Genomic DNA, 27,861 nt, shown 5'->3' with positions numbered 1-27,861 from the left:
GAGCCCCCCTTTTTCTTACCTGATCCCATTTGTTCCAGCGATATGCATGAGCCCAGTGGTCCTCATTGGATAGATTGTTAGCAGGAGCCATTGGCTCATGCTGCTGTCAATCAAATCCAGTAACACGAGAGCGGGGGCAGGGCCAAGTCCTGCTGTCTGTGTCAATGGACGCATAGAAAGCGGCTCTCCATGGGGGCAACTTGTGAAGGGGAGGAGCCAGGAGTGCCGGCAGGGCACCCCAGAAGAGTGGGATTGGGGCTTCTCTGTGCAAAACCCTTGCACAGATCAGGTAAGTATGACATACAAAAATATTTTACCTTTACAATCACTTTAAATCTGATGCTTTCATTAAAATAATGCTAGATGATTGTTCCATGAAGTTCCTTGTTTAGGCACTACTTGTTATAGGATGACAGCTTGCTTCTATTTTGTCACCCTGTCACATGCATATCTGGTGAAGTGTCCACGTGAACACACATTGTGCAGACATGGTTCATTGTTGTCTCTGTCAGGGTGACAGGCTGGAGAAAGTCCATCTAGAAAGCAATTGGCTGAAAAGCACTAAAGGAGAATAGCAGCACTGAGAAACAAAAACTATTAATGAACATTTTAGGAAAAAACATGACTGTTTTGATACATTGATTTACTGAAACCAGCGCACAATTTCACTCATGCTTGTTAGTCCCGATTTCGGCTACTATTACAGAGACATCTGTGCAGGTTTCTGCAGGCCAAAATTGCAAAAAGTAGTACAGAAACTACTTTTTGAAATCGTTGCAGCGCTGCAGATGCGGCATCGCACCGATTAGGACGGTGCTATTGCTGGCAAATGCCGCCGATTTGACATGTCATATCGCATGTCAAAAAGCACCAGTGTGAACCGGGGCTTATTGTCAAAGCTTAATTGAACAAGCTGATGTTAGAAGCCGATTGGCTACCATGCACCGCTGCACCAGATTTTACACTCTCCAGTTTTAGTAACTCGGCCCCAGTGTGTTTGAGCAAATTAAATATCATCCTGTTACAGCTCTCTCACTCCTCACTGGGCAGATTGGGGGGGGGGGGGGGGGGATTGAGCCGCCTGGTCTCAATGGAGTCAATAGAGACAGACAGGGTGGCTCAGAAGCAAACAGACGAGTACCCCATAGCAAGCGGCTTGGGGGCACTCGCCAAAGAGAAAGAGGCAGGAACACTGGCGGGGAGCCCCAGAAGAGGAGGATCGGAAGTGGTGCAAAACCATTGCACAGAAGCAGGCAAGTATCGCATTCGTATTATTTTAATGAAAGAAAAATAAAGGTTTAATGTCATTTTAAAGCCAAAGTCCAGCTTTTCTAAATGGTTTATTTGCATCAAGCTGGTCCAAACAGACTTTTTCCATGACTGAGTTTGTCGGCAGCTGAGAGTGCTGTATAATACTGTAGTAGCATTAGCTACATACAGTGAGAGGAAAAAAGTATTTGATCCCCTGCTGATTTTTTACGTTTGCCCACTGACAAATAATCAGTCAAAAATGTTCATGGTAGGTAAAAAAAATATTCTAATTTTTATTAAAATAGTAAAAGACAGTGACAATAATCAATACGCCAGGGGCCGGGCACCTGAATAGGGAATGTCAGCGACGGCCATGGATAGATTCATGCTTTGCATGAATCCAACCATTGGTCATAGAGGGGGTGGCTGGAGGGAGGCGGCGGCGCGCCTGTCCACCCTTATGGACATACCACCACTGCCTATAATGAGGCTTACCTGTAGGTAAAATGAATATCTCCTAAACCTGTACGGTTTAGGAGATATTCACCTTGCATGTAGCCGCTGACGTTGGCAGCACATGCGCTGTAGTGACCTCATTGCGACTCCGGCCACTCACAGCGCCGGAGCCGCAAACCGGAAGAAACACAGAGGAAAAATGTTAGCTCCCTCAGTGTTGACTGGGCGCTTAGTTCTAAGGTAAGTATTTCCTTATGTGCTAGTATGCGATGCCCTTTGCCTTACAGGTTTTTTTTTTTCCAGGGCATACAAGCACTTTAATAACAGAGAAACACCAAATTATTGATTACTGCTACTACTACCTCCAGTGATATTTTTATGCGTTTGTTGCAGTGAGATCGGAAGAAAACCATGCATCCCAATCCTTATTATACTTAGCTGGGCAACTCTGTGTTCAAAAATACGTTTTTCATAAGGCAGTACCCGATTTACTAACCAAGTCATGTACGTATAGATGGAGGGGTGGGCTGAATCCACTTAAGTGCCACTGCTTTACAAGCCATAAATAGTGTTTCCATTAACATGGTCCTAGTATGTCTCGGCCACAGCTCTTCGTCCAGAAACCCTAGTAAACATACCAGTGGGGTACATAGAACAGGACTTGACAAAACTATAGTGAATATCTCCGTCACCTGCTGCCAGTACCTTGCTATGACTGGTCAAAGCCACATAACATTTGCAAAGTTCGCACGTGGGCAGGTACACTTAGTGCAGGTAGAGGTAGGTATACGATGCATTGCGTGCAATCGAACTGATGTACTATATAAAGGTGTATCAATTTATTAACACCATCCTCGGACAAACCATTGCGCCAAGCAATAAAGTCAAAAGTCTCGGAGTCATCTTTGACGCAGACATGATGATGGGCGCACAAATAGGATCAGTCGTCAGCGGTTCTCATCATCTGCTCCGCATGCTATGTAGGCTAATCCCCTTCATCCCGGAAGAGGACACAGCAGTAGTGGTGGGAACAATCATCAACTCATGACTCGACTACGCAAATTCCCTCTACATAGGACTACCAAAATACCAGATCTCACGCCTACAAGTCGTCCAGAACACGGCAGCCAGACTGGTAACTGGTAAAAAGCCGTGGGAATCAATCTCATCGGCCTTGAGGTCCCTCCACTGGCTGCCATGTTCGGGCTTGGGCAGAGGAGCTTGTGCCTTGCCTATTGACAATCGTCATTTTATGGAATGCAGAATTGGCAGGCTATTCTCTGGAGCCATCAACAATTGTTCCCGGGAGAATGAACTCTACACCCTGACTTTTTTCTGACCAAATGCCAGAGAAAGGGTACCCTGTACATAAAATGTATTGGCGTCCAGGTTCAACAAGAATTTGAACAGCTTTGTGTCAAGGCCAAAGGATCCACTCGCATGCGGGACAGATGCATTAGTGATCCTGGGGGACCAGTTGTCACTGGTTTATGCGTTCTCTCCCCCCAGTGCCGTGACTTTCGTGGCTTCTATGCAACATCAGAGGAGAACGGAAGCTGGCCTAATTGCTCCGGCATAACCCAGACGACCTTACTGTGCAGGATTAGTAAGGGTGGTAGTAGAGGACCCAGGGTCCCTTACATCTTGTCCAGGCCTACTTCGCAAGGGGGTATTACATCCTGTCTTGCAGACATGGGAATTAATGGTCTGGCTGTTATAGCCCGCATTCTTGAGGATCGGAACTTTCAGAATCAGCGGCAATTACCTTGATTCATACAGGAGAGCTGGCCTCCAGGACCATGTATCATAGGATCTGGAAGGCCCATGTTCCTGGTGTTGAAATCCAAGGGGTGACATCCTTGGAAGTATGTCATAGGTAAAATTCTTGCCTTCCTACATTAGGAAAGGAGATGGAGCTAGCGTTGGTTACATCAAGGATCCGATCTCGGCCTTGTCAGTATTTTCAAAGGTCGCTTGCTTCGCACTCTTTGATCCGGGCCTTTATACAAGGGGTAACGTGTATAAGTCCGCCAGTTAGGTCGCCCTTGTGCTCGGAGGATTGGGTCTAGTTTTGTCGGCTTACAAGTTCAGCACCTTGGGCCGATGCACCATATTTCCCTTCATCCTTCTAACAAGGGTATTGGTGTTCTTGGTTGCGGTAGACTCCGCAAGAGAGTTTCAGTATTGGCAACTTTATTTGTATAGAGCCATACTTAATTATTCTTACAAGTAGGGTGATGTTTAATACTCACCCAGCCTTATTTCCTAGAAGGATCTAGTTTTCATTTGAATCAAGATATTCTTGCCTTCCTTTTTTCCAGAACCTTGTTCCGCAAAAGGAAAAGTTATTGCTTTTCTCTCAATATAGATGAGAGCAGTTAGAGATCTATCTGAAGGTTTCAGATATAGGAAACTGATGTTTCTTTATCGTACATCACGGGACACAGAGCAGCATATTCATTACTATATGGGTTATATGGAGTACCTTCAGGTGATGGACACTGGCAATCTCAAAAACAGGAAGTGCCCCTCCCTATATAACCCCCTCCCATAGGAGGAGTACCTCAGTTTTTACGCCAGTGTCTTAGGTGTTGGTCATGGTTTAGCTTGCCTCCACATCCTTGGGATTAAGGTGGGCTAACCGGTTCTGTCCAAAGGCCTCATTGCTAAAGTGGTCAGTAACCGGACCCCAAACCATTGGGGTATAGCCCATAATGCTTTCTGTCACAGAGAGCTGGACTCTGGGCCCAGAACTTAGAAACCTTTGGGGGCCTAATGTTTCTGTTGCCAGGGTGCTATATGGGCCCAGGACAGTGGATCCTTCATAGGAACCCAGGGCCTGAAGGTCTAGACGCCCCACGGAGATGGGGGAAGATTGGACCTCTTGCTGTGCAAAGTCCTGCGGCATGGAGCAGGTAAGTGAAGGGGAAACTTGCGGAACTTGGTTCGCAGCAGGTTTTTTCTGGGGGAAGGTCACAGTGGGACATGCCTATGGTTTATGCGCTGCATCTGGCAAGGTGAGTCACATATCTTAGGATAGGATGACTCTGTATGTATATATTCCCCATAATCGTTACCTCCCTGGTAGTATTGCAACTGGTGCTAGAAAGCATTGAAAAAGGGCCTGTGTGTATAGTGACAATTCTCTCTAAGAGAAGCCCCTGGGAATCTACTGAGGTTTCTTATGTAAAGGAGTGAATGCTCCTACCTGCAAGCCTGCTCAGAGAGGTCCAGGCGGTTTGCTGCAGGAAAAAATGCCGCTCTGTGGATCCTGGCCTGGACGGCAGGATCAGCCTCTGACCTCCTCGTGTGGCCCCCTCCCCCCCCCCGCCGGCGCGCGCGCGTGCGTCCCTGTGATATGGGCGCAATTTCGCGCCGTTTGCTGACAGGGGAAGGGCGGGCCTGTAGGTAAAAGGAAGGGGCGGCCCTTCCAAAAAGTTCCCAGCTCAGTGAAGTGTTGGAACTGAGAGAGGAAGGACCAGAGCGGCAGCGTGGGGCGCCGAGGACACACAGTGGCCAAAGAAGAGTATTACAGTCTTCAAAAAGACTGTTCTTTACCCTAGAGATAGGGTTTCTTTTTCAGCAGTTTTTTTTGGCAAATACTACTAAAGGGGGGGACAGAATGGTTTTTCTTTCTTTGGTTTAAAAAAAAAAAAAAAAAAAAAAAAAAACCAAGTTAATAAGAAAGAAGGCATTTTTTCCCCCAGAAAGGTTTTTTGGGCAACAACTATTTATTTTCCCAAACACCGTTAAGTAGCGGGCGTACCTCGGTATTGTACCATGGCATCTGGTTCAGAGGGTACAAGAGGTGGGGATTCCCCCAGAGGGTCTGAGGTCTCGGACAAAGTCATGCCGCTACTTTCCCCAGAGGGAGCCTTGGTGGGACCATCGAGATCTGGGGCTGGAGCTGGCACGGGTCAGTCCAACCCTAGGGTGGTCACGGACGAGGTACTGTCCACCTCTCTAAAGGAGATGGAAAAAAGAATGGAAAAGATGATAGCCAAGGCTATGCGGGGCAAAAAACGGAATAGATCTCCGTCGCCCGAGCGTGAACCCTCAGATGAGGAGGTCCCTTCCGCAGGGGAATTGGAAGACCTCTTGGACAAGGACCAAGTAGGTTCAGGGATCGAGGATCCGGGTACGGAGGAGTCTGGCGCAGCCTCCCAAGGGGAGAGCTGGTGGGTTCAAGTTTTAACAGACTTGGTCCATAGGACGTTCAACTTGCCAATACCAGATCTCCAAGTATCAACGGTCTCAGCTTTGGGCTCACTAAGAGCGCCTCAAACCAATGCGGTTTTTCCGATCCATCCTCTACTAGAGGAAGTTATGTTCCAAGATTGGGCCAAGCCAGATAGAATCTTTGTACCACCAAAAAGATTCTCTGCCTTATATCCTATGGAAGAGAAATTTTCCAAGAGATGGGCAGCCCCGACTGTAGACGCAGCCATCTCATGTGTTAACAAATCTTTAACATGCCCTGTAGAAAACATACAGGTGTTCAAGGATCCGGTTGATAAACGCTTGGAAACGCTACTTAAAACCTCCTTCACTACTGCAAGGGCAGTAGTGCAGCCAGCTGTGGCTGCAATTGGGGTTGCACAAGCATTATCGGATCAAGCTAAGCAGATGCTTAAACTTATTCCTGCCCAGCAGGCAGAAGAATTTTCGGACGTCCCTAGGGCCATACGCTTTACGGTAGATGCGATTAAGGATTCTATCCAGCAAGCGTCACGTTTATCGTTATCCCTTATCCATATGAGAAGACTCTTATGGTTAAAGAGCTGGGAGGCAGAGCCCCCATGCAAGAAGCTCTTGGTAGGGTTCCCCTTCCATGGAGGACGACTCTTCGGAGAAGACCTGGATAAATACATTCAGACCATTTCAAGCGGAAAAAGTACTCTGTTGCCCACCAAGAAAAAGTTTTGGGGGCCTGCGTTTAAACGACAGTACTCCCCTGGGCAGGGGCCTTCCAATACCAAACAGTATCGACGGCCTCCTGCAAGATCAAACTTTAACAAGTCGCAGGGACAGGCCGCCGGAGGCAAGAAGCAGTGGTTTCGCAAGCCAGCGAAGCCAGCCCCCAAGCCGGCCTTATGAAGGGGCGCCCCCACCCACGAAGGTGGGGGGAAGACTGCGTCTCTTTGCAGAGGTTTGGGAGGCCAGCATTCCCGACAGATGGGTACGGTCTTCCGTGGCTACAGGCTACAAACTAGACTTCCTAAAGTTTCCTCCTCCTCATTTTCAGGAGTCAAGAGTACCAAACGATCCGAAGAAGGGAGCCGCATTAATAGCGGCATTGAATCATCTACTCTCTCAGGAGGTAATAGTAGAGGTACCAGTCCAAGAACAGGGGCTAGGTTTCTACTCCAACCTATTCATCATCCCAAAGCCCAACGGCGATGTCAGGCCAATTTTGGACTTAAAAATGGTGAATGCATACCTAAAGGTCCGCTCATTTCGGATGGAATCCGTGCGGTCAGCAGCTGCCGCACTTCAGAAGGACGATTTTATGGCATCCATAGACATAAAGGATGCTTACCTTCATGTTCCAGTTTACCAGCCACATCAAAGATTTCTACGCTTCTCGGTGGCTCTACGTCATTTCCAATTTGTGGCGCTTCCCTTCTGGTTGGCTACGGCCCCCCGGGTGTTTATGAAGGTCCTAGCTTCAATCCTAGCCAATCTAAGGATCCAAGGGGTCACGATCCTAGCATACCTGGACGACCTCCTAGTCATAGATCACTCGTCTCCTGGCTTGGAACGAGCAGTGGCCCTCACAGTTCAGTACCTCGAGAGGTTCGGCTGGGTCCTAAATCGAGAAAAATCAGCATTCCAGCCCACAAGGCAGTTGGAATATCTCGGCATGAGATTAGACACAGAACAACAGAGGGTGTTTCTGCCTCTGATAAAAGTCAAAGCCATCAAGGAATTAATCCTACTGGTTCTAAGCAAGAAAGAACCAACTGTTCGCCTATGTATGCGGTTACTAGGCAAGATGGTGGCCACATTCGAGGCGGTACCGTACGCCCAGAGCCACACTCGCATCCTGCAGGCAGCCATCCTGTCAGCATGGAGCAGGAGGCCACAGGCCTTAGATATCCCTTTGCCGCTCTCATCAAGAGTTCGACAAAGTCTGTGTTGGTGGTTAGACCCTCAGAATCTACTGAAGGGGAAGTCTTTCAGCCCAGTGGCTTGGAAGATAGTAACCACAGACGCCAGCCTGACAGGCTGGGGAGCAATTTTGGATGGTTGCACTCGCCAAGGCACTTGGGCAAAGCCAGAGAAGCAGTTGCCCATCAACATCTTGGAGCTCAGAGCTGCTCGACTAGCCCTCAGGGCTTGGACGGCCAAGTTGCAGGGGTTCCCGGTGAGAATTCAATCGGACAATGCCACGGCAGTGGCATACATAAATCACCAAGGGGGAACCAAGAGTCAAGCCGCTCAGAGAGAGGTGAGCTTGATTCTCCTATGGGCAGAAGCTCATGTGCCCTGCATATCGGCAATATTCATTCCAGGAGTGGACAACCTTCAGGCGGACTTCTTAAGTCGCCAGACTCTGTTGCCGGGGGAATGGTCTCTACATCCACAGGTCTTTCAGACACTCTGCCAGAGATGGGGAGTGCCGGACGTGGACGTCATGGCATCAGTTCAAACTTCTTTATGCTTTTCCCCCGCTCCAGTTACTACCCCGCCTGCTGCGCAGGATCAGGGTGGAGCACATACCAGTCATCCTGGTAGCTCCATCATGGCCCAGAAGGGCATGGTATTCACTAATCCTAAAGATGGTAGTGGGAGACCCTTGGACTCTTCCTCTACGGCCTGACCTGCTATCGCAAGGTCCGATCCTCCACCCTGCCTTACGGCATCTAAATTTTGACGGCCTGGAAGCTGAATCCCTGATTCTCAGGGGTAGAGGTCTGTCTCAGAAAGTAATCTCTACCCTAATCAGAGCCAGGAAACCGGTCTCTAGGGTGATTTATTACAGGGTCTGGAAGGCCTATGTAGGCTGGTGTGAGTCCAAGCTATGGCTTTCTCGTAAGTTTACCATCGATAGAGTATTAAGTTTTCTCCAGCTAGGAGTGGATAAAGGACTGGCATTAAGCACTATCAAAGGACAGATTTCAGCTTTGTCAGTGTGGTTTCAGCGGCCGCTGGCCACCCACTCGCTGGTTAAGACCTTCATGCAGGGGGTCTTACGTATTAATCCTCCAGTTAAATCCCCGCTTTGTCCGTGGGATTTAAATCTTGTTCTGTCAAGTTTACAGAAACAACCTTTTGAGCCGTTGGCTGAAATTCCTTTGGTTTTACTGACAAGGAAGTTAGTATTTTTGGTCGCCATAGTTTCCGCCAGAAGAGTATCGGAACTGGCAGCCTTATCCTGTAAGGAACCATATCTTATTTTGCATAAGGACAGGGTCGTTCTCCGCCCTCATCCTTCCTTCCTACCAAAGGTTATATCCAGTTTTTCATCTAAACCAGGATTTGGTATTACCATCCTTCTTTCCTAAACCTACTTCCAGAAAGGAAGGGTTGCTGCATACCTTGGATATTGTCAGGGCCATGAAGGCCTATCTTAAAGCTACAGAGAAGATCCGGAAAACAGATGTGTTGTTCATTTTACCGGATGGGCCCAAGAAGGGGCAGGCAGCTGCAAAATCCACCATCTCGAGGTGGATTAAACAGTTAATCACTCAGGCCTACGGCTTGAAAGGGTTGCCTCCTCCGTTATCATTAAAGGCTCATTCTACTAGGGCCATGGGCGCCTCCTGGGCAGCACACCACCAGATCTCTATGGCTCAAGTTTGCAAGGCGGCAACCTGGTCTTCTGTCCACACGTTTACAAAATTCTACCAGTTGGACGTAAGAAGGAATACTGATACAGCCTTTGGGCAGGCAGTGCTGCAGGCTGCAGTTTGAGACCCTCGGATTCCGGGGGGCTCCCTTTTGAGTTAAATTTAAAATTATTTTTTCTCAACTAAGTTGGATTTATTATGATTTGAGTATATCTCTAAATTAAATCCTTTTGTCTTGGGAAGATGTTCTCCCTCCCCTCATTGTAAGCATTGCTTTGGGACATCCCATATAGTAATGAATATGCTGCTCTGTGTCCCGTGAGGTACGATAAAGAAAAAGAGATTTTTAATACAGCTTACCTGTAAAATCTTTTTCTTGGAGTACATCACGGGACACAGAGCTCCCACCCCTCTTTTGGGGACCATTTTGGGAGGCATACTGCTTGCTACAAAACTGAGGTACTCCTCCTATGGGAGGGGGTTATATAGGGAGGGGCACTTCCTGTTTTTGAGATTGCCAGTGTCCATCACCTGAAGGTACTCCATATAACCCATATAGTAATGAATATGCTGCTCTGTGTCCCGTGATGTACTCCAAGAAAAAGATTTTACAGGTAAGCTGTATTAAAAATCTCTTTTTTGTTGTGCTGCCAGAAGACCCTAGAAATGGGCAGGCAGTGTTCAGATCAGCTATTAAAATGGTTACACTCTCTCTCGTTAGAGTAAGAAAAGTCAAGGCCTATCCGAAGCGGCTGCTCGGATACGGAAAACTGATGTTGTTGCGCTACCAGGAGGCCCCAGGAAAGAGCAGGCAACGTCTAAATCAACTGTTTTCAATGTTGATTCATTACTAGGCTCGGTGTCCCGTGATGTACAATAAAGAAAATAGGATTTTTATAACAGCTTACCTGTAAAATCTTTTTCGGGGAGTACATCACGGGACACAGAGCTCCCGCCCCTCTTGTTTGGGGATATTGGGACACTTATTGCTTTGCTACAAAAACTGAGGTGCTTCCAGTATGGGAGGGGTTATATAGGGAGGTAACTTCCTTTCTAACTGATTACACCATAGTCCAGCACCTGAAGGTGGAATATTACCCACTTAGTAATTACTAGGCTCTGTGTCCCGTGATGTACTCCAAGAAAAGGATTTTACAGGTAAGCTGTTATAAAAATCCTATTTTTGTGTTTCTTCCATTTGCGAATAATCACACCAAATGTCATCCTCTCACCAAGCTATTTGGCAATAGTCTTGTAGCCTATTCCAGCCTTGTGTGCCTGACATCATTGGACAGCTCTTTGGTTTTGGCCATGGTGGAGAGATTGGAATCTGATTTGCTTCTGTGGACAGGTGTGAGTGAGTGAGTGAGAAACTTGTAAAGCGCAACACATGCGAACTGAATGGGCGATATATCCATTCCATACAAGTAACAAGCTGAGATTAGGAGCACTCCCTTTAAGAGAGTGTTCCTAATCTCAGCTCTTTACCTGCATAGAAGACACCTGGGAGCCAGAAATCTTGCTGATCAAATCATTTTTTCACTCATTAAAATGCAAATCAATTTATAACTTTTTTGAATTGCGTTTTTCTGGATATTTTTGTTTGTCTCTCACTGTTAAAATAAACCTACCATTAAAATTACTGTATAGGCTGATCATTTCTTTGTCAGTGGGCAAACGTACAAAATCAGCAAGGAATCAAATACTTTTTTCCCTCACTGTACAGTATGCAGTGCTGTAATCTTTGCTGCCAAAACAAATTGATTTGAATTGAAGGCCAAAGTTACATCATAACAACACTGCCATTTTATTGTAAAATCAAAATGGGGAAAGCAAAGCTGGATTTTCTTTTTAACTTTTTTATTTTTTTTATTTCAAGTATCAGGTATTTACCGGTAATGCATAAATTCAACTTTATATTACCAGGACAGAAAGGGGAATTCCCCACTTGAACATGTAACACTAGCCATAGCCAGAATATTGTAAATAGGTTGTTGATGGAACAAGGAAAAAAAAATGTATCTGTCCTAGCAAACAGACATTAATCATCAACGACTGCCTGCCGCAATGTACTGCGGACAGGCGGCAGCTATAGGCAAAGCAATGTAATGGTACATCGCTGCCTATCTCCAGGTTTAGGATGCACGTCTCCCGGCCGGCTCCTGTCAGCAAGTTCTGGGCCAATGATTCACAGCCGGGACATGCTGATTGGCTTTTCCATTCAAAGCGAGAGCTCTGTGTTGAAATTCAGCTTTGTACACAAGGATGAGAAATTAAGAGATCATTGGTAAAAAGCAGCACACTTTACACACATTACACATGTGTTAGGCACATATCTAACTCCTTGATCTTCATAGATGTTGACCCCTTCCCAGCCAGTGTCATTAGAACAGTGACAGTGTATATTTTTAGCACTGATCACTGTTATAATGGCACTGGTGACGTCAATGGCAGTTAGTTCCCTCCAACATCAGTTAGTGTTAGATTGTGCCCCACAATATCGCAGTCCTGTTATAGATCGTATATATATACCATTGTTTTTAGGTGCTATAACGTTCACGCAAACTTATAAATATACACTTTTTGGTATTTTTTTTATAAAAAACCTGTAGCAGAATATGTTTTGCCCAAACTTGAAGAGATTTAATGTTTTTTTTTTGTTATGTTTTATAACGGCAATGTTTTTTTTTCTTTGTCTGAATTTCTCACTTCCGGTTTCCCCTCAGTAAGTTTGCCACCATCATTCGAGCCGTTCTGGCTGGGGGTTAGTCAGCCAGAACAGCTTATTGAGGAGTAACAGGAAGTGAGAAATTCAGACAAAGAAAACAAAGAAAAAACTTTTAGAAGGGAAATCGAAGGAAAAGGTAAGTGAACCAACAATGCACTAGCTTAAAAGGAACCTATGTAGAAAATAAAAAACAAACCTTTACAACGCCTTTAATGATATAAACAATACTTGTCTGCCAGGTGCTCTTTCTTGCTTTAATGAAATCCGTTCATGTGCTGCATAGTAAAAAATAACATCTTCTGTATATGTGACATTTAAAGTCACCCTGTGGTTGATTGTTTCACTTTTTATTTTTCTCAGATAAAAGATTGACACTACAGTCTCACGAAGGGGACTTCACCAACTAACCACACTCAAAGTGGAGAGTACTCTACCTAAACTGCCCAGCTAAAGACATGAAGTGCAATTAAAGGGGGAACCTCACCTGTGGACTACTTCCATCTAACAGAACAAAGAACCAGGACCTCAGTCTGTGATTCATTCACATGGTTAAACCTGTGATAAAGTGCTCCTTATTGTGTCTCTACCGTCCTCAATCTCTCATGAACGCTGAAGCTTTTCTCATGCAAGATTAATTTATATTAATAACAATATTTGACTTGGCATGATATTCTCTTCTGATCCTAGCAGACATGTTTACAGTTTCTTTCTGAAATGTCTGTCATTTTTTTTTCATTCTTTCTGATAACTTAGGCTAATATATTTAGTTCTAAATATAAATTGCTTATATGAAGCAGAACAAAAAAGAAGGACTTTTTATTTTATGTTTTAGAGCATGGCCGAACATTAAGAAGATCTGAACCTCCCATGAGATGATTGTTTGCTGTGTGTATGTAGATTTGCTGTGAGGGACGTGCCAATTTTATTCAATGATGAAAATGGATCTAAAATAGAGAAATTAAAAAGCTTTGGTTTGAGCATACATTGTATTGTTTCCTTGTCCTTTTGTGTTTCATCAATTTTATTATGCTTCTAAATATAACTTGTTTGGCTAGTCTTAAACTGAACTCTGATTATGCAATTATTTATTAAAATCATTAAACATATTTAAATTGCAATTAGCATAAGTACTTGTAATAAAGGGTTAAGGGGTTAAGTTCCTATGTTTTTAACCTTTTAGATATGTGGGTATCATATAATAATTTCAGTCAACTTGAGAGTATAATAATAAGGAATTTACTTAGCTTGGTTTAACCCTTTCACTGCCAAAAGTGCCCACATGCTGCCAAGTCCAGACCCCTTATGGACCTCATATCACCCTCTCCTATAAGCTTATGGTCACTTAAATGACCATAAGCTTATATCAGAATTGTTCAGCAGACTCTGCTGAACAATTCTATAATTCTGACCAGCGGATTACAACCCGCTGATCAGAGTTATTAACCCCTAATATGACCGCACCCCCCCACCCACGCCGCCACCCTGTCCCCTGCCACTCCACCTCCCGGCGCTAACTTTCACTTAGAACTACTCTCCTCGCTTATCCTCTTCTCTCCCCTCAGCACTGATTACTCCACCCGGAGGTCTGTTTAGACCTCAGATATCTTACCAGAAAAAAAAAATGTTAAGTAAAAAAACAAACCTAGTAAGACCCCCCAGGTCCGCCCGCACTCACCCGTTTACCGTGACAGTCGCCACTCACCCCTCCATGGCTTCCTCAGCTTCTCCTCCTGGCCAACCTAACCCATCCTGATTGGCCGGGAGTAGAAGCCAGAAGACAATAGCGAATATTGTCACAAGTGACAAACAAAACAAAGACAGTGCCAAAATTACAGAGTGCAAAAATATGAACACATGGAAACATGTAAAACCAAAAAAATGAATGGAATTATCATGGGTAAAAATGAATGAAGTTGATAAGCAGCTGGAAGGATATACACATCAGGAGTGATGTGAAAAAGGGTGAAACAAACCAAGGAGATCCTTCAGGGTAGCGCTACAACAAAAGAGCATATGGAAGTCCCACAATCATGTAAAAAAAATTATTAAAAAATGTCTCAAAAGCAAGAATCTCCAAATTTCAACCTTGTAAAGCAAGATATGCAAAGTGCAATGTGAGCAGTTCCACGTTGTAGTGCACCTCCAAGACAGTTAGCCGCAGAGCTAGTACAAACACTGAAGCACTTCTGCTTTGAATATTGTCACAAGTGGGTGCATTTCTCTGAGCCCAACCTTTTTCAAGCTAATTGGAGCCTCAGGCTCTGATCATGTGGCTTGAAAATAAATAAATCTTACAAACGTGCCTAATGGACCAGCTGCTCTGTGAAGCAGATCCGCCTGCTCAGCGGGGGATCTGTCTGCTGATCCCCACTGAGCAGGCGGATGACAGGTACTGCGCGGAACATCTGTGCATTTCTGTGCGGGTAAACATGGCCCCCCATGGGCGTACACCTTAGTATGCCACATGTGAATGATACTTTAGTAGCAATTTAGCAGGAATTTTACTATGTTGTGTTTATGTACACTTAATGATTTAATGTGTATTTTTTGCGAAAATTTTGATTTGATAAATATTTGCACAAATATCGCGCAGCCTTAAAAATCAGCAGCACTTTGTTTTTATTCCACTGGCCTTGTGCTTTCAGAAAATGTATGGTTTGGGGGGTCTTTTACAAACCCTGAAAGTGAAAAAAATGAAAACCTCCAGATTTTTGGAGAAATTTTTGGGTACGTTCGATTTTCACCATTTTGCTAAAAGGCGCAGTGTAAAAATATTTTTTTTTTTATTTATTAACTACATTTAGGTTAGTTATATTTACCAGGGATTTTGCAGGAATTTTGTAAAATTAGCTGTGTTTTTATCTACTAATCATGGTTTTAGTGTACTTCTTTTTATTCTAAAGGTCATATGCTTTTAGAAAATATATGGTTTTGGGGGTCTTTCACAAATTCTTAAAGCTGTAAGGGAAAAATTAAAACCTTCAGATTCTTGGAGAAATGTGACTATTTACATTTTTGCGTACGTTCGATTTTCACCATTTTGCAAAAAGACGCAATGTAAAAATTACAAATATTTGTTAATTATTAACTCAATACATATTAAGCTTCTATGTTTAGTAGGAATTTTGTAAAATTTTCTGTGTATTTATTTCAGTTAACGTGTTCAATACTTTTCGTGTCATTCCATTCCATTTTTTTTACACTTAATTTGATTTCTGAACTTATGGTTTTTGGTTTCTTTGTATGGATTACATGGGTTGTTACTGACGTGGTGAAAAATTCATGTCAAAAGCACCTTTATTAATGTATTTACTTAGAAAATGGTGATGTGTTCAATACTTATTTTACACAATATATACATAGAGAGAGATAGAAATATATAGATAGATAGATAGAAATATATAGATATATCTAAATATCTAATATATATAGATATATCTAATATATATATATATCTATATAGTACACCTATTGCTTTTTATATTAATGTTTAGATCTCTGTGGTCTACTGAGGGAGATTTCAAAGCCTGGCCCTATACATTTTAGGTAGCTGATTTAGTGCCCATTCACACCACACAATTGGCCTCCAGATCTGTTCCGGATGTGTTTCGGCATGCGCATTTTGATCCGTTTCCGAGTTCATTCGAGATGCTTTTTTTTTTGCCGTTTTTTTTTTTTTTGCCTTTTTTTTTTTTCTGTACTGTGGTCCACAGCATTTTTTATGCTTTTTACTGTATTCCAGTACGGTTTGGCCAGGAAAAAAGTAGCATGTTCTTTTTTTTTTTCTGCAACAGAAAAGCACTGGAACGCACTGCACTGGTGTGAATGATGCCATTGAAACCCATATAACCTACTTTCCATGAATTTTTGTTGCAGGAAAAAAAAGCACTGCACTGCATGTGGTGTGGATGGGCCCTTAGCATTTTCAAAGAGTTATTGAGGAATGAATCTGCATTTGTTTTTTTTTTTAAGCACTGTGGTTTAGTTTAAAAATACCTATAATGAGCAGGTTGTTTTTTTTGTTTTGTTTTTTTTTTCTTTTTTATAGCATGACCCTTATAGTTGACATTTACAAGTCTTTTTTTTCATGTGCAGATAAATACTTGGTCAAAGTTATATATTTGCACAATGGGGGAGGAGTAAATAGATGTGCAGTCCAAACTCCAATATAGCCTGCTTGTTTTTAAAACTTGGTTATTACAATGCTGCTCTTACCTGCTAACATGGAAAAACAAAGCACTATTTTAGAGCTGCAGAATTACATTGGAGGAAAATTTGTACCTAGCAGATCTTGCATCGATTCTTTTGATCCTTCTACAGGAAATATCTTCTGTAGAGTACCTGATAGTGACAATGAAGAGGTGAGATCTGGGTTCTTTTTGTGTGTGTTTGTCTAAAGTGACTATACGCTTTATATAGGAACAATTTGATATATGTTACCAAAGTTATTTTCTTTTTGCAATATGTTTAGTTAGATTCGTTTTACAGGACAGAAGACCAAAAATTTACATTTTTAAATATTCATCTATGCTGGCCCCTTGCCTGATTCTGGACTGTGCCCTTTATCAAGTAGCAGGAGTATTTTTTGACCAGGTTAAATAAAGTTTGGCTGCTAGTGCCTAGTGAACTTATTAAAGAATGATTTCTTAGGTTGGAGTTCCTGTTAAGAATCTTGCATATGTTTTAGTATAATTTTATATTTTACATATAAGAATGCTGAAATAACTCCTGTGTCCCTAACGTACAGCACTTGTAAAATGTATACCTCTAAAAATAGTGGCAACAGCAACTGTTTATTATATTCACTTCAAGAAAAATATAAATACAGATGTGTACTTATCAATAATTTGGTTTTGTATTTGTCATAAACTGCATTGTAAATATTGTTGCAAAGTATTAAGAGCCGGTTCACACAGGGGCGACCTGTCAGGCGACTCACAAGTCGCGGTCCGCAGTAGTCAATGGAACAGTTCTAATAGGAGCGACGCAAGTCGCTTCGACTTAGAAAATGGTTCTTGTACAAATTTGGGGGCTACTTGTATTGACTTCAATACGGAAGTCATTTTGCAAGTTGCCTCTCAAGTCGCCTTGCCGAGTCGCCCCCAAAGTCGTGCCGCCTGTGTGTGAAACGGCTCTAACAGTCAGGTTAGGCCCAAAAGTATCTTGTGTATAAAAAAAACTAAAATAGAGGTTGACCCAAGCAACTAGATTTCTCATTTTTTTTGTTTATGCATGGAAAGCATGCCTCTCCACTTTGTTTCTGACATATTTTCACACATGTATAACCATTATCCTGAATCTGATTACCTTAGTCTTGTGGACACTTACTGAATCAGTGCTTTAAATTTGTTTAAAAGGGAGATACAGGGATCATGGGACACACTGGGGTTTATTTACTAAAACTGGAGAGTGCAAAATCTGGTGCAGCTCTGCATAGAAACCAATCAACATCCATTTTTTTTATTTTTTTTCAAAGCTTAATTGAACAAGCTGATGTTATAAGCCGATCCACTACCATGCACAGCTGCACTAGATTCCAGTTTTAGTAAATCAATTCCACCAAGTCTTAAACCTTTGGGTTATACTGCCACCTACAGGATGATTGGAAACTGACAACAAAAAACCTGTAGGCTAGCCCAGGGTATAACCTCTCCTTCCACCAGCATGGCACCTGTTTGCAAAGAATCATATGAAAATTCAATATGTTCCTGCTTCCCGCATACAATGCTTTGGTTGCGTATGGCTACATGACCCTCTGGTCATCGACCCTTACCTGGTACTATCTGTCCAGGTATTTCTGAGTACATGAGGCCATGCCTCTTAACCTGGGTATGTGTGCTGCCTATCTACACTTTTGCAACATGCCTAATTCTAATTCCTGCTGTGCTGTAGCTCACATTCTGCTAACAGACTGAGGTCTTCTCGCAGCTTTCCCCTGATTCTAATTTGCTCAAATCCTTGACAAACAAGCTTACCCCTAGGGAGTAATATTCCACGGCTAGCACTCCCTGTCCTTTGCTTCCATGGAGAAGGTAGTCCCTTGTGTGTCTACAAAGTCTTGTCCTCTGGTGGTAGAAACCACTTTGCAGGGTTCTGCAGGCCTGCTGTGTCAGATTCTTTTTGATACCGATCAAATACTGTTGTGTCTTCACAAGTAAGAACAATTGGGAGTCCGTCCTGCGTCAGGAAAATTAGTCCTGCGCTGGAAAATACTGTGAGCATTGACTTCACGCACAACAATGTTTAAAAGGGGTGATTCATTGGACACTAGTTCTCCCTGGTAGCCTCTCATTACAGGGGAGAGATTAACACTTCTGCGTACTACACAGTAGGCTAACCCCTTTTGAGGAGCATTATGGGCCTCCCCAGATGATCATTAGGCAGAGCACACTAGTCTTCTGTGTTAGATACCCCCAAAGAGACATTGAAAACCCTTTACTGAAGTCAGTGGACTAGTCCAACTAGGGTTGGGTCTCTTTTCCTTCAAAGATTCAGAGTCCATTCTGGATGTTTTTTTTTTTGTTTACTTTCAACCAGGCATAGGCTCTTGGCTGTACTGATAAATCCCCTGTTCTTTTCTCCATGGATGTGATTTTGCCATGGATGTGGGCATTGCATTGGGATCTGGGAGTACAGAAGCATACCGAAACTTATGGTTAGATACTAGGGAAAGGCAGCATTGCTCTTCATCAGGGTTCCTCTGGGGTTGTTCCAGAGGTATTTTTCGTGTGCAAAAAAAGTAACAAAATCTATTTTTTTATTGACTGTTTTTTATACCATTACTATGCACCACCAGCAAAAAAACATGCAAAATACATTTCCCTACTCCCGACGATTACAGCGATGTGTGTTATTTTTTCTTTGTACCCATAGTAGGACCAAAAAACAATAGTACGTATTGTGACACTAACACTCACACTGACTAAACATAAAACCTTTTTTTCTTACCTAAAACACACTGGGGCTGATTTACTAAAACTGGAGAGTGCAAAATATGGTGCAGCTCTGCATAGAAACCTTCCAGGTTTTTTTTTTTTTTTTTACCAAAGCTTAATCGGACAAACTAAAGTAAAAAGCTGATTGCTACCATGCACAGCTGACACAGATTTGGCACTCTCCAGTAAGGCCCCTTTCACACAGGGCAGTGGAGGTGCGGTGACGGTATAAAGGCACAATTTTTAGCGCCGCTATACCGTCGTATTTACCGCAATATTCAGCCACTAGCGGTGCGGTTTTAACCCCCGCTAGCGGCCGGAAAAGGGTTAATACTGCCCGCAATGCACATCTGCAGAGGCGCATTGTGGGCGGTATTACCGTGGTTTCCCATTGATTTCAATGGGAAGGAGCGGTAAACACCCCGCTCCTATACTGCTCCAAAGATGCGGCTAGCAGGACTTTTGGAGCGGTCCTGCTAGCGCACCGCTTCAATGTGAAAGCCTTCAGGCTTTTACATTGAAGCCTGCAGGGCACGATTTTTTCAGGCGGTATAGCAGCTCTATTTTTAGCGCTGAACCACCTGAAAAACGTGTCAGTGTGAAAGGGGTCTAAATCAACCCCACTGACACACTGCCACTAACTGCCATTAACTAATAATTACACTGACACTAACTGATATATTGCTACTAACACTGACACCTATACTCACTAAGCTAGATAAAGCACTGAACTAGTTGGGCCCCTTTCAGATGGTGCGGTCTGTGAAGCGGATCCACCTGCTCAGCGGGGATCTCTCTGGATTGCCTATCCGTTTCAATCCAAATGTCATCTGATCCAATTCGCCGGACGAATAGGGAACAGATCAGATGCCGGTGGTCCAATCTTCTGATCCATGTCTGTTTTTCAGGTGGACCTAATCGTCAGCTAGTGTGAAAGGGGCCTTAATCTATTTATTTAATTATTTTTGTACAGGCTTCTCCTTAGAGAGGAGGATTAGATACGATGTATCGTTTTCTCCTCGCTAGCAGAAAAGTCTGCTTCTCCTCCTTACAGTGGAAATATTAACACAGGGAAGGGGTTACAAAGTGAGTGATCACTGTGATAGCAAATCAGAGGCTGTCACAGCAATCATGTGATTGGGATCTAGTTCCTCTGGGTCCCAAACTTTAGTAGAGACCGTCGCCAACAACCTGTTGTCAGTGCTGGGAGCACCAGATTAACCGCACTCCCACTACAAACACAAGAACACATAAATTTGAGGTTTAAGTCTAGGTTCACATCCATGTGGTTGATGCATTTTTCAGGCACATTTTGCATTTTTAAACCTGTGATATTTTATGCAGTTTTGTCATTGCATCCTTAAAAATCGATGAGATATCAGCTGTCAGCGGGGTTCCACACTGACAGCTGAATGTAAAAAAAAAGTGCCTGAAACAAAATTGGGAAAAAAAAAAACAGTGTGGGACCCTCCCCCCAATCCATACCAGGACCTTCAGTTCTAACCACTGACTGGCTGCTTTTCTGTCACCCACCTCGTCCCTTACCTACCTACCGAGCTTCCTGTGTTTCTATAGGGGAAAAACGCATCAAAAATGCAACATGCATTTTTGATGCAATGCCATTGAAGTCTATTACATGCAAAACGCAATCTGCTGCAGGAAAAAAGTCCCCAACCCTTTTAAAAAAATGCAGCACCACAAAATGCACAGATGTGAACTACATGCACAGAAAATAGGTGCATAGGTGTGAACGTAGGGTAAAGCCCACCTCCTGGACAACATATATGTCTTACACAGTTAAGGTATTAAAACTGAAATATATGCAAATAATAAAAAACACATATATGATGCAGTGTAATCACTAGCCTTTGCAGTCCCCCTGTAACATACAGTTGAGACAACCAGCACATCTGTTTTTTTTTTTTTACTTTCTATAACAGACCAAATGTGTCCAGCAAAAGTTACGTGGTTAGGAAAAAATATACTTAGCTGGTGGGGGTGTTTTATAATGGCAAGCATTTGAAAAAAAAAGAAGAAAAAAAAAACTGTAACTACCTAAAAAATAAATGTAATTTATTTTTTGCTGTCTATTCTACTGTGGAGATTTCCCTTTATTTCCAGCCTAGAAAACATAGACATTTTTAGAAAATCTCTCCAAAGTGAACATTTCCTATTTTAGTCAGGTTTGATTTCCTTTCACCTCCAGTTCCAGTGTCACCTCTAAAGTTTTAGATTTCCTATCGCTTTTTAGCCAGTGACAGTGGTCTTCAAGACACACAAAGAGTGATTCTCCCGAGTGGGGAATAAAAAAATCTGACCGGGGTTCTAACCCTTCCACACTCCATCCAAAAATATAAAAGACAAAAAAAGTTTTGTCTTTTAAAAACACTTTTAACGTCCATTTAAAACTACTAAAACTACTTATCGATCTAGGACTACCCTGTCAACAAAGTTCCAAGGCTCCTTTGTTATTTCACTGCAGAATGAACAGAATGCTAACGTTTTCTCTTTCAAGGTCAGTGCTGCAGTCCATGCTGCCAAAGCTGCATTCCCCATTTGGTCATCTTTGAGCCCTCAAGACAGATCTACAATTATGAATAAGCTAGCTGACCTGATCGAAAGACACATAGATGAGTTTGCACAAGCAGAATCAAAAGACCAAGGTACGTCTGAATATTTTATTTGTTATTAATAATAATAATAATAATAATAAAAGTAAATGCCCCTCTATACTGCTTTGTCAATGGGAATCAACCCTCTTGCCAGAACTGGGACCGCACATGGTCAACCTATTTAACAACCTAGCGGAGGGAGGACACTTCCAAAGAGATACTCTGAGGGCCCACATCTCCCTCATACCTAAGGAAGGTAAAGATCCCACCGCTTGCGGCAGTTACAGGCCTATATCCCTTCTGAATATAGATCTTAAGTTTTTTACTAAAATTCTGGCCAATTGATTGTCCCAACACATGACGGACCTTCTACATTTAGACCAAGTGGGCTTTGTCCCCTCTAGGGAGGCCAGAGATAACACTACCAAGGCACTCAACCTAATTCATAGGGCCGCCCTGCTCAAAAAAAGTGTGTCTTTCTCAGCACAGATGCGGAGAAAGCTTTCGACCGGGTCAGTTGGGATTTTATGCTCTCCGTCCTTGAAGATATGGGGTAATCTCTAATTTTAAAAATCAATTTTGACAAGTCAGCAGCTATGGGGGTCAATATGACTCCAGATGACCTATACCCACTGAAGTCTAGATTTAAATTTAGATGGTCGGATAGCCACCTCAATTACCTGGGGACATGTATCCCAAGAGACTTGACGCGCACATTTGAACTCAACCTTCCCCCCAATGCTGACCAAAGACAGAGGACTGCTAGAGCAATGGAATAAGGGGCTCCACTCCTGGTTTGGGAGATGCAATCTTCTTAAAATGTGTATTCTCCCGAAATTCCTGTACCTGTTTCAAGCCCTACCAGTTAGGATCCCTGCTCTATATTTCAGACAAGTACAATCCCTCTTTACCAAATTCATATGGGCACATAGGAAACCACGACTGCGCATACGATCCTTAAATATGCCGAAGCAGTGTGGGGGTCTGGCTTTTCCGGACATAAAAAACTACTATCTCACAGTACACCTAGGGAGAATCATTGACTGGAACAGACATATACCATTCAAATTGTGGACGCAAATAGAACGCGACCAGGTGCACATTCCACTGAAGGGAGCATTATGGTGCTATGACCAACTCTCTTCGGATATGAAGAAACACCCAACCATAGGTGCGACGCTCCGCGTAGGGTCATCGGTGGTCTGTCTCAATTAGACTACGGGGAGCTTGCGGCGGCGGGCAAAGACTGTGCTCTACACTTCATTGACGGGGACTGGTGGACATCGATCCAAAACCTGTCGAGCGAGACTAGTGGCTTCCAAATTTCGCTTTGGAAAGCTATGAGGTTACACCACTTCATACACTCAATACCAGACCCTATACATTTCGCTCGTGACCTGACAACATTTGAACACGTTCGGGTGGAGGAGTGCTGCCTCAAGTACTCTCGAAAACGTATTCGTTACTCAACACCCCACCGACACAGCCTGACCTTCGGTTTCTACGATCTTGGGGATAGGATCTTAAACAGACTTTCACTGATGTACAGACGCAAAATATCCTTAGATTTTCATTAAAATCATCCATCTGCACAAGAATCCAAGAAACTAACTATAAGATTTTAACCAGGTGGTACTATACGCCTCAGTTTTTTCACAAAGTCCTCCTAACCACGACAGATAAATAGATCACACAAAAGTTCACTGACCACACAGTCCAAAAAGACCCAGCATTCTTCCTGCTGCATGCTTCCGCGATCCCGGCACGATCCTACAAGAAATCGTTTGTGAGACATCTGCTCAATACCGCAAAGGCTTGTATTCCGGCTACCTGGAAACAGACCACGCCTCCGTCTGTGGGGTTGTGGTTGCGTAAAGTAGAGGAAATTAAGCACCTGGAGGACCTGGTGCTTACCGCACAAAACAAACAGGACACACATTCCAAGGCCTGGAGGTTATGGAACTTGTACATATACTCAGATGAAGGGCAATCCCTGCTGAATTCTTGATAGATTGCCTGGCGCGGTCCGTAGAGAGGCGACGGTGGCAGGGCGACCGTCACCCCCGTGCTGAATACGACCCCCCCTTTTCTTTCTTCCCCCTTCTTCTATTTTTTCGTTCTCTCTTTCTCTATCTTTGGTTTTCTCAACTGATGGTTTCAGGAGCAGGTATTTGAAGGCCGTGTATGGGAGGGAGTCACGGTAAATCCGACTCAAACATGTTCCTAACCAACTGAGCGACAGATTGTGTACCATGTTACTCTGGGTGCTAGCACACGGGAACAGGAACGTTTATGATCTAGTTATATAAGAACTGTGTAACGATATGTCCCTGTGGTGACAGTCTAGAGGTTTTATGTTAGATAGCATGTGACTCTTACTGTATAACCTACCTGTTGGGAATATGGTCTACTGCGACCACAGTTATTTTGTGTCTTTTTGTATTTCTTATGTTTGCTTTGTTTGTAAAAAAAAGAAAACCCTAATAAAAACCTATATTTGCAAAAAAAATTAAAAATCCAAATCAAATCAACACTTGGTGCGATCACCCTTTACCTTCAAAAGGCATCAATTCTTCTAGGTAAACTTGCACACAGTTTTTAAAGGAACTCAGCAGGTAGGTTATCCTAAACATCTTGAGGAACCAGGCACAGATCTTCTGTGGATGTAGGGCCTCAAATCCTTCTGTCTCTTCATGTAATCCCAGACAAACTCGATGGTGTTGAGTTAAGGGCTCTGTTGAGGCCAGACCATCACTTCCGGGACTCCTTGTTCTTTACCCTGAAGATAGTTCTTAATGACGTTGGTTGTATGTTTAGGGTCATTGTCCTGCTGCAGAATAAATTTGGGACCAATCACACACCTCCCTGATAGTATAGCATGATGGATAAATATCTTCCTGTATTTCTCAGCATTGAGGACTCCCATTGATCCTGAAATTTCCAACTTAAAGCGGGGGTTCACCCTATAAACAAAAAAAAAAATCATTTTTTTTTCTTCTAGCATAAAATTAGGCATAGTAGCGCGAGCTACAGTATGCCTGTCTTGATTTTTTTAGCCCGGTACTCACAGTGCAATCGTACATTGAAGATACCGACTCCCCGCGGGGAATGGGTGTTCCTATCCAGACGGAGGATGATTGACGGCCGGCTCTGGCATGTCACGCTTCTCCGGAAATAGCCGAAATAGGCTTGGCTCTTCACGGCGCCTGCGCATAGTCTGTGCGCAGGGGCCGTATAGCGCCGTGAAGAGCCGAGACCTACTCCGGCTGTCTTCGGGGAGCGTGACGGTCCAGAGCCGGCTGTCAATCGTCCTCCATCTGGATAGGAACGCCCATTCCCCGCGGGGAGTCGGTATCTTCAATGTACGATTGCACTGTGAGTACCGGGCTAAAAAAATCAAGACAGGCATACTGTAGCTCGCGCTACTATGCCTAATTTTATGCTAAAATGTTGCTATGGAGGGTGAACCACCGCTTTAATTTACAGAAATGCAGCCCCAGACCAGGAACCTCCACCATGATTTATTGTAGACACTTATTATTGTATCGCTCTCCAGCCCTTCGGCGAACAAACTGCCTCCTGCTACAGCCAAATATTTCACATTTTGACTCATCAGTCCAGAGCACCTGTTGCCATTTTTCCTCTCCCCAGTTAGTAAGTTTACATGCATAGTTGAGTCGCTTATCCTTGTTTACATGGTGGTATGGTTTTTTGGCTGCAATTCCTTCATGAAGACTATTTCTAGCCAGACGTCACCAGACAGTTGATGGGTGTACCTGGGTCCCAATGGTTGCTGCCAGTTCTGTGATGATGGCACTGCTGGACATCTGATGTAGAAAGTAAGTAAGCATGGTGTGTCATTTTCTTTTGAAAAAAAAAGCACGATGTGTCTTTTATGTGATGCATTGTTTGCTTGGCCAACCACTGTCTACAGTCCTCAACGTTGCCCATTTCGTTATGCTTCTTCAAAAAAGCTTTAAAAGCACATTGAAACCCCAGTCTGCTTTGAAATTTTTGCTTGGGATAGACCTTTCGAATGCAGCGTAACTACCTTGTGTCTTTTTGCTGTGCTCAGTCTTGCCATGGTATATGATCTGTGACATGCCATGGTCTTCCACAACCTCACCTTAGTAGCAGGGTTTGGCTGTTCCTAACCCAGTTTTAAGTCTCCCACATAGCTGTTTCTTTTAATGACTATGTTTCAACCTACATATGAAATTGATTATCATTAGCACTTGCTTGGTATAATTAGTTAATCATACTGATTCGAATCCTACAAAATCCCTGACTTTGTGCAAGCGTAAGAAATTAAGCTGGTTTGAAGACAAAGGCTAGTCACACCAAATATTATTTCAGAGTTTTCTTCTGTTTGCTCACTTTGCATTTTGTAAATAGTTAAAAATAAAAAATTCAAATATATATTTTTCAAAGCATTTCTTCCCATCTACCGTAATATAGGTATACATATGGCACTAAAACACACTTTTTAATATTTATGTATTTTGAGTGATTACTATATACTATGCACAGTCTATGAAGCAATTAAGGAATAAATGTATTTATACAGACTTTTCAGTGGTTAGTTTAAAATGCAAATCCAGTTTATAACCAAGGCAACTTTTTTTACTGCCATCTTTGTAAACAAAGGTTTTGCATCACCAAGTCAAGAAACCTCAAAATAATCATTAAACAAATGTGTTCATCACTTGTGTCATGTACAAACTGTCAAGCTTGCAAACTGGTGTAAATATGTTATAGAAGTGGTCACATCAGATGAGTCAGAAAAGAAGTGATTATGGCTGCAAATTCCAAACTGGGAAACTTCACTTGCATTCTAAAGGAAATGATTTTGCATAAATAAGCTATAGATGGACTGACAAGTACTAAAGATGAGCACGGGTATTTCCTTAGGTAACAGCCTTTATGTCTGAAAGCTTTGTACTGTACATCTTCGTTTCCTTTCAGAGATGCCTGCTCTCAGTGGTACTTTTCATGTTTGTGTTTACAGATGTCTTTCTGAGTAAGACGTTTTCTCAGAAATCATGTAAATGAACATATTTTAGTTTAGGGTGTAGACCTATCTTTTATGGGGGTGATATTGTTTTTGTTGCCAATGAAAACCCTATTAAGGAAAGAGATATGCACACAACAGTGAATGGCTACTTACCTATGTCTGTTTTTTTTCGGTTTCACTGGAAAAGATAAAATGAGCAGGAAATATAGACGGCATCCTGATGCCTCTCCTGTGTCTTATGACAACATCTACCCATTACAAATAATATAGAACAAGATTCACCAGGGAATCCCTCCCCCATCTCTCTATCCATAAACTACTGTCATTTTAAACAAGCTCAGCAACATTTATTTTAGATACCACTGCAGCTCACAATCAAACAAAAATAAATACCTGACATTATAGAGTATTTTCATAAAAACATTTGTTGCAGGAATGTCAGAAGCATTCGTGCAAGCTGAACAAAATGTCACTTTTCTTAGAGAATAATGCCTGTATTATCATCTCCGTCTAGTGGCCAAACTGTGGTGTGGTATGGTTTTCTGTAATACCTCACTGAGAAAACAATACCACATTTTTTTGCCACTAGATGGAGTTGATAAAGGAATTAATCTCTTAAAAATAACAGTGAGATTTCATTCAGTTTGCACAAATGCTTCTGACAGTCATGCACCAAATGTTTTAAAAATAAAATCGTATACAGAATTGCTGGTGGTTTTACTCTTATGCCTAGTGCACACGTGCGTTTTTTTCCAACGGCGCCACCCTTTGGTGTGCTTTTGCTGATCCTAGTGTTAGTAAAAGTTTATCGATTCGCGCTTTTCAGTCTTCATGCTTTTCAGTCCGTTACAGCGTGACAATTGTGCTGTCTCCATTCTGAACGCTAGATTTACCAGAAAGAGCACTCCCGTCTTATATTTGATTCTGAGCATGAGCGGTTTTCTGCCCGTCGGAAAACCATACAGACGAACGGTTTTCCCGCTCAGATTTTTGGCCTGACGGGAAAAAAGAGATCCTGATCTCTTTTTTTGTCCGGCAGTTTTCCCGTCTGAAAAACTGCGATGGAGCATAC

General features: G+C 43.0%; 2 protein-coding genes across 3 annotated transcripts in view; both read left to right on the top strand.

Moving 5' to 3' along the window:
- The window catches only part of HBS1L (HBS1 like translational GTPase), a 174,415-nt gene extending 161,205 nt beyond the window's left edge, over nt 1-13,210 (top strand). The window contains exon 18 of the mRNA XM_040350475.1: nt 12,589-13,210. Coding sequence (XP_040206409.1) covers nt 12,589-12,600 — 12 coding nt within the window. The 3' untranslated portion in view covers nt 12,601-13,210. The remainder of the gene's footprint in view (nt 1-12,588) is intronic.
- Nucleotides 13,211-16,392: 3,182 nt separating this feature from the next.
- ALDH8A1 (aldehyde dehydrogenase 8 family member A1) overlaps nt 16,393-27,861 on the top strand; it is a 38,480-nt gene continuing 27,011 nt past the window's right edge. The window contains exons 1-2 of one of the 2 annotated variants that reach the window (XM_040350474.1): nt 16,393-16,589; nt 21,679-21,826. In XM_040350474.1, the coding sequence (XP_040206408.1) occupies nt 16,431-16,589; nt 21,679-21,826 (307 nt within the window). In that variant the 5' untranslated portion in view covers nt 16,393-16,430. The remainder of the gene's footprint in view (nt 16,590-21,678; nt 21,827-27,861) is intronic. The other variant, XM_040350473.1, reaches the window with a different exon arrangement.

Source organism: Rana temporaria, chromosome 4 (genome assembly GCF_905171775.1).
Source record: "Rana temporaria chromosome 4, aRanTem1.1, whole genome shotgun sequence".
Classification (NCBI taxonomy): domain Eukaryota; kingdom Metazoa; phylum Chordata; class Amphibia; order Anura; family Ranidae; genus Rana; species Rana temporaria.
The sequence above is the reverse complement of the archived record's forward strand: the minus strand, read 5'-3'. Positions and strand labels throughout refer to the sequence as shown.